The 7,511-nt window shown below is 39.2% G+C and overlaps 1 protein-coding gene across 2 annotated transcripts in view; it reads right to left on the minus strand.

Moving 5' to 3' along the window:
- Window positions 1-7,386, minus strand: part of LOC111866184 (vacuolar protein sorting-associated protein 52 homolog) — a 25,836-nt gene extending 18,450 nt beyond the window's left edge. Inside the window, exons 1-4 of one of the 2 annotated variants that reach the window (XM_023854881.2) lie at window positions 7,303-7,386; window positions 6,864-7,097; window positions 4,834-5,009; window positions 1,377-1,474 (exon numbers count right to left, since the gene is read on the minus strand). In XM_023854881.2, the coding sequence (XP_023710649.1) occupies window positions 1,377-1,474; window positions 4,834-5,009; window positions 6,864-7,091 (502 nt within the window). In that variant the 5' untranslated portion in view covers window positions 7,092-7,097; window positions 7,303-7,386. Of the gene's footprint in view, window positions 1-1,376; window positions 1,475-4,833; window positions 5,010-6,863 lie in introns of both variants that reach the window. The other variant, XM_023854880.2, reaches the window with a different exon arrangement.
- Window positions 7,387-7,511: the final 125 nt, after the last annotated feature.

Consider the following 7,511-nt stretch of genomic DNA (forward strand, 5'->3'; position numbering starts at 1 on the left):
GGGCCATTGCAAAAACGACGATCACACAAAACAGTTGTCAACTATAAACTCTGCCGAAACTAGTCCTTACCTTCTGAAGCAACGGTAGTCGGCTTATCGACTCAGGAATGTTAGCTCTATGCGCTCAAAGCGGCAAAACGCGGTACTACAAAAGCTCTGCCCACAAAAAAAATTAGTTCAGTTTCTTTTGGGTACCCCATCGTATATTATCAAGATGGAAAGTTGATAATGAGCATTCACCTGCAACACCTGAGAAAACCATGAAGGTCCTCATTAATGACAGATGATAATTTGCTCAAGATTCAAACCACACAGTCCCTGAATAAAAGTTACAAGCATCACCACTCTAGCAACTTCCTCACTGCTGCACTGTCTCTTTATTATGTGGTGATGAATTACAGAAACATTCCCGACATATTAACCTGTGTATATTCATTTATCCAATGCATTTAAATACTCAGTTTGTTTAAAAATTATGATTCTAGTTACCTTCTGAAATCCCAATGACATGGACTTTTCCAGTTTACCTAATCCTTTCGGCTGCATTATGGCCCTGGGGTCAACTCAGCCTCTAACAGAAAGGAGTACCAGGAATCTTCTTCCTGGGGAGGGGCAGCTGGCATGGAAGGCTGAGCCTTGCCACCATCTGTCAGCTGATTGTCTAGAGAAAATGTGGGAACCTCAACATCTCACAACCCTATGGGCCTTCATGGTCTGTTACAGGGATAACTTTACCTTTCTGAAAAATTAAGTTTCAAATATAGCAGTCTGGATCTGTAGCCAGGAACTCTTGACCACTAGACCACAGAGGCAGTCACACAGTACTCATGGAAAAGAACCAGAGGACACTAGAAACCCAGCTTAATGCTGCTACTGTATCTGAGCTTGGAAGATTACTAATGCCTTGTCCAGATTACCATATCTCACCTAAATCACAATCTTGACACACTAAGACAGGACAGATATTTAAAATTTCACTCTTAGCACATAGTTTTTTCTTCTGTCACAAGATGGTGCATGCAGCTACCTTTTAAGGTTCTTTGGACATCTTTACATCATTCAACATTCATTTCTTTACTGTGAAATATCATAACCCACTAGTATGTTACTAAAAATGGCTGTGCTGCAAAGTAAGACAGCAAACTTGTTTGGGCTGAAAATGTGTAACACATTTACTACAAAGCTATTTATAATATTGTTCTAGTGACATATTAATTTCTGAAATAGTTGTGAGATATGACTTTTATAACCCTCCAAGCAAAGTAGTCATGTAATGCTCAAAGGCAATTCTTTGTCCTTGGCTACACTGCTGCAACTTGTTATGGCACTGCCTTAATCACTGAAAGCTAATTAGAAAACATAGAACATGGTGTTACCTTTAAATCTCTGCTCTTTCACAAAGTTTATTTTATAGTTAAGTATCTCCAACTGAGTTAAGAACTCTTTGTCCGTGACTGAGGCATCCAAGATACAACTGTGAACATGGGGAAAACAATAAATGAATATCTGAATATACAGTAGCATGATAGTAAAAACATTTCTTAAAATTCTACCCAACATAAAACCCTTCTAGAAGTTAAACAAAAACAAGTTACTACTAACACGTTTACACAAAAAACAGAAGTTTTAAATACAGTGATGTATTGTCAGGGGATACCCATGCAAGTATGGAGTTAATATCTAGTGTTTCAGATACTGTCTCTGCCTTCATTGTCAGAGTTGATTTGCTGATTGACACAGCTGTGTCAATCAGTCCACATTCAGACAGGGTGTCCTGTCTGAATGTGCCATTCATGGGCAGTAGTTGGCAGACAGTCTGGTACTAAATCATAACACCTAGATTATGTTCCTAAACCTGGGCAATCTGAGATGCTGGCTATCATTGCTCCACAGGCAGTCTGTACTCTAATAGGACACCAGGCCCTGACAAGTACTGTGTGTACACAGTGGATAGATGGGTCACTCATCACATTACTCTGACAATGGGGCAGAGACAGTCTCGAAATATTAACTACTAACTCCATTTTCTCAAAAAGACTCCATTGCATACAGTCGACACAAAAGCTTCAAATAATATACAGGAGTTTTGAATGATGGAACAGTGTGTCACAAACATTCATTGCAGACACAGGGGGAAGACAAGATCCTTCTAGGGTTCAAAGTTCTTTACTGTTCCAATGTTACCTTACAGACATAGAATAGCTTGAAAAAGAGGTTGGCCCTGCCAGGTATTCAACCTCAAGATGTAATTTACTTATCTAACAGCAGAACTCCAATGTTCAACATGTAAGAACTTGCTATTTGAATAACTGTCATTTATGTCATTCCCTGAAGGAGACCATATTATACAAAACAACTAGAAAAATTATGGTTTTATACATGATACAAAAGCTTAAAAGGGAAAATGAATTAAAAAATTATATCAGATAAAAGTGTAGTCATGAGAACTGGCTATCATGAATCACATAAGAAATAAAATGTGATAAAATACTTTGATGATATAAGGAGCATACTATATTATATTTAAGCATCCTGTTGCACTCTACACTTCTATATGTATAATATAAATACTGTCGTAAAGGCAACAATTTATTTGTAGTTCTTTGTCTTTCTTCTTTTACACTACATGCTTCAGCCATAACTGGCCATAATCAGGTGTATTTTCACTTACATAGCTGTCACACTACACGTAATTTAAAATTTAAAAACACCAGTGCTCTCAATTGTCATTGCTGTGTTTCAATCGGCCCCAATATACCAGAATCTCCTTGCTGATTTTGTCAGTTATGTTTAAAATCTCTGTTAATATACACTCGTCAATTTGATTTAGAATTTTAATTTAAAATTTAAATCACAGGGATACCTGCTCTATGTCTACATGTGCAGCAGCGACTACTTCTTGCTTTCAGCACCGTTCATGTATTATTCTGTGCAGGCTCCCTGTGTGCGTGCCGCTGCTTATCATATTGAAGATATTCCTATTAATTATTACTTAAACAGAACACTCTGATACTACAATCTGGTCATCAATTTCAAATGTTGTCATATGTCTGTCAGTTACAACAAATGCCTTTCATCAGTAACAGCGAAGTGTGGGGCATGGAATTTCAGCATTATGAAGAAAGAGCCTCCAACTTTCAGAAAAACATGCAACTAGATGTCTTGGATCATTCCAGAATATCCTACCTGCATACTACATAAAAATTGCAATAAATTTAATCACTGAAAGCCTTCATGACACCTTTGCCTGTATCACTGTTATCTGATGCATATAAAAAATAAAGGGTTCTATTCCCACTGCAGATCTAACAGAGAGCACCCAATGCCAGCATATATGGTAGCCTTCCAGGCCAGCAGCCATCTCACACCAACTTCCCACTCTTCTCACTGCCATTTCAAGACCCTCTCATAATCGCAGCTGCTTCTCGGCATGAACCACACAGAAAACACATCTCTCAACAATTCTATTCTTACATCATGCACCTATCACATAGACCATGTAGAGAACACCACTTCAAAGTTACTCCATTGATGCTTGTTATAAATCTGTTGCCTAGCAATGGGCATGTTTACAGAGCCATTACCTAGCAACAGATCTGCATGCCACAATACTGACAAGGAAAGCAACCATATCCTAGGCGAAGAATCAGTTTTTCTCCTTGTCTTCAAAACTAATAGAAATAACTGAATGCTCCTGCAGCTAGGTGTATGATAGATGCAGCACAGAATATAGCAGATCAGATCATTTTCATGCACAACGATAGAGAACAAAATTCTGTCTTGTAATTTATGATCTTTGCTGATGAGATTTTTCTTATGTGGGCATTAAAATCATAGATCACCTCTGTGGTCTTAGTGGTTATAGTTCCTGGCTACAGATCCACGGGTCCACGTTTGATTCCTGGCACTACCAGATTTTCTGAGAAGTGGGTCTGTAATTGGGTCCACTCAGCTTTGTGAGGATAATTGATGAGCTGTTTCAAGTAAATAGTGGCTCCAGTCTAGAAAACTGATTTTAATGGCCGTGGGGCCGACAAGCGGCGGTCACTTGGTCGGTATATGTAGCTTGCAGACTAAAACCACGGAGTTTCTTTTGTTTTGGGCATTAAAATCTCAATGAATGAATATCCAAGAGCAAATTGCTGACCGTGACTGTCAAAGAGATATTTTGAATTAGGGAATATTAAAAAATGATAAAATTATATAAATTGTCCATTTTGACATGGACATGAAATATTAAGAAATGAACAGAAAGAGATAAAATTTCAAAGCAGAAAGACTACAGTAAAAGTAATAAAGTAAAGGTATCCTTGTAACACGCCGTGGCGGCCCATAGGGTTGCAAAATGTTGAGGTTCCCACATTTTCTAGACAATCGGCTCATAGATGGCGGTGAGGTTGTCAGCCTTACGCGCCGGCCGCCCTTTACCCCCAAGAATATTCCTGGTACTCATTTTTGTTAGAGGCTGAGTCGATCCAGGGCCATAGTGCGGCTGGAAGGATTAGGTAAATTAAAAAAATTCAATGACCTCATCACAACTACAGTAGCTGGTAAAATTAAGGATTCTGTGGTTTGGATAAGAATGATATACAGATGACAAAAGAATTCCTTTGAAAGTATAAGAATGAAAATACCGAATAAATAAGCATTGAGGAGACAAAGAAACAATATATGAAAGAGAATATGGAAAGAATGGACATAAAGGAGAACTAGTCAGATGGTCAGGATTCATATTACAGTCTTCTTGACTGTGTTTGGAGAAAATGTCAATAGATTAATGATTATACGTATTTTACTTTTTACACAATTATATTCTAGTCTATTCTTACATACAAAGTCAGAGTCTCAGATACTGCCATATCATCAATGAACTGGCTAAGTTGACCACGAACTGCCTGACGGTTATGCAGCTGCTGATTCATTGATACAGATTTCCTTTGTAGGTACAATATCTCACTGCTGATGCTGCCTAAATCTGACTGGAAGCTCAACAACATTGACTCCATTCTCTGTAACAACAGCACAGTGAACCTCACAGCATTAAAGATTGGGCAGTACTGCTTCAAGTTTGAAACCTATATCTGCTTATATCTATGTAGATTCAGCATGGATTTTGTGGTCTTCAAGACTTCTTAAACTTAAAATGCCATGCAATTCTGCCACTCATGCCCTCATTTCAATTTATGTGACATTTTCACTAAAACAAATGCTACTATAATTATTTACACACATACGAGGGTTGGAACGTTAATAGTGGCAACACTGCTGTAGAGACATCATGCAACGGAACCAAATAATGTCGCTTATACCACATGTCACTTACATTCCTACCTTACCTCAGAGCAAATGGATTCTCCCTTCCCACATCACGTGCGTGCACAATGACGAGAAGAACAGATCCTCGTGTTAGCTGGCGGTCTAATGTAGTGCTGTCACGTTTTCGAAACAGGAACAACAGAGTTGGATAAAGAGTGAATGTGCCAGAGGACGTACAGTGCAACAGTGTCATCAAGGTCTTCATGAGGCTTGTGGGGAATCTGCATTGCCTTACAGAACACTGGCAAGGTGGGTAAAAGTCTTCAACGAGGGACGCCAAAATGTGGCAGACATGTGTTGGCCAGGTCGTCCTAGTGTCAGCGAAGAAGATGTGTATGCTCTTTCTGCATTACTGGAGAGTGATCAACGTCATGCGATTCGTGAGCTGGCCCGAGAGACAGGATAAGTGCGTACGACTGTGCTTCACATTCTGAAGGAACGCCTGGGCATGAGAAAAACTGCATCACGATGGGTTCCACATGATATGATGGAAATGCAGAAATATCTACGATACGACGCTGCTCATAACCACTTGGAGTGCTATGAGCACGAAGGAGAGGCTTTCTTATGCTGGATGAGACATGGGCCAAATCGTACGAGCCATAAATGAAACACCAATCGAACGAATGGTGTCATTTCAGGTTACCACAAAAATCAAAAGTTCGTCAGAACCTCAGCAATGTGAAAGTCATGGTGATTCTCATGTAGGACTGTGATGGTGTTACCCTAACACATACTGTTCCCCAACAGCAGACCATCAATGCACAGTATTACTGTTCATTTTTGGAACACAACCTGCGACCAGCTTTGAGAAAGAAGCAGCGACACTTTCTGCAGAACCCACCCATTATTTTGGAGGATAATGCTTGGCCGCATGCAGTGCAAGCTGTGGCTGATTTGTTCGATTGATGGGGCTGTGAAGTGCTGTACCATCCACCATACTCCCCGGACTTAAGCCCTTGTGACTTCGACTTGATTTCTAAGATGAAGGAACCACTTTGTGGCATTCACTTCTTAACTGTTCCAGAGATTCTTCAGGCAGTAGACCGCTCCATTCGAACTATCAACACAACAGGAGCTGCTAAAGGTATGCTATGACTTCCACATTGCTGGAAACAGGTTGTACAAAATGCTGGTGACTACACTGAAGGACAGTAAAACTTTGAAACATGCATTTGTTTTGTATCAGTTGTATATAAATAGTTGCCACTATTACAGTTCCAAACCTTGTAAATCAGTCAAATTTCTTTTATAGAACTGGGATTCTTCCATATGTTGGCAAAACACAAAAATATGAAATGTAACCATAACAGAAATGCCACTTTTGTAACTCTTCAAGGTTTCAGAGGTTACATATTTTGGCACGACTACAGAATGGTGACCAGCTGCATTAGATAAGTTACAACTTTGTATCTGGAATAGAATACCGAATTACATGGGTATTCAACCATTGACCTGCAAAGTGTTACCCAGCCATCTGAACAATACCATATTTATATTGTGTTCCATTTCCATTCACATCCATATTACGATATATCTGCGCATACCTCTAATATACTGTCACAAGCGGCTATTTGGTTGTGGAGGCTAGCAATGTTCTGGCTTTCCTTAATGTAATCTTTGATAGATCTTTTTTCAACTTCCTTTAATTCCTTCTCTATCTGACGAGAATACTGTCTTAAATCTGTCCCTGTCTTCAGAACTTCTTGGACAACATCATCATCCAGATTACTCTGTAATTGTGAATCCTCTAAACATTCACCATCACCTTCCATGATGAGCTGTAAATAAGATTTGGTGCTTCGGGTTATATATTGCGATTACTGGCTGTCATATCCAAGACATGGTTGCTAAGTTATGAATTACTAAAGCGATGTTCTTCAACTGCGATGCGCAAAATTGATCCTTATAATTATCACGCCAATATTTCAACATTGAACAATGGTGTATAAACAGAAATCTGTTGCTTTATTTTTTAACCATTACCTAACCACAAAATATCTCAGAGTTGCAAACTACTCTCCTGAACTTCTTACTGTTTTTCTGCTTCCAGGACGACAACATAATAAATATAATACAATGACGATAATCTCGACGATACATCGAACAGACCAACATGCATTAGAATTGCGATAACTGGGGAGGTGATTACGTAGGTGGAGTATGATCACCTGGGATGTGACGCCGTGCAGTCT

Source organism: Cryptotermes secundus, unplaced genomic scaffold (assembly GCF_002891405.2).
Source record: "Cryptotermes secundus unplaced genomic scaffold, Csec_1.0 scaffold599, whole genome shotgun sequence".
Classification (NCBI taxonomy): Eukaryota; Metazoa; Arthropoda; class Insecta; order Blattodea; family Kalotermitidae; genus Cryptotermes; species Cryptotermes secundus.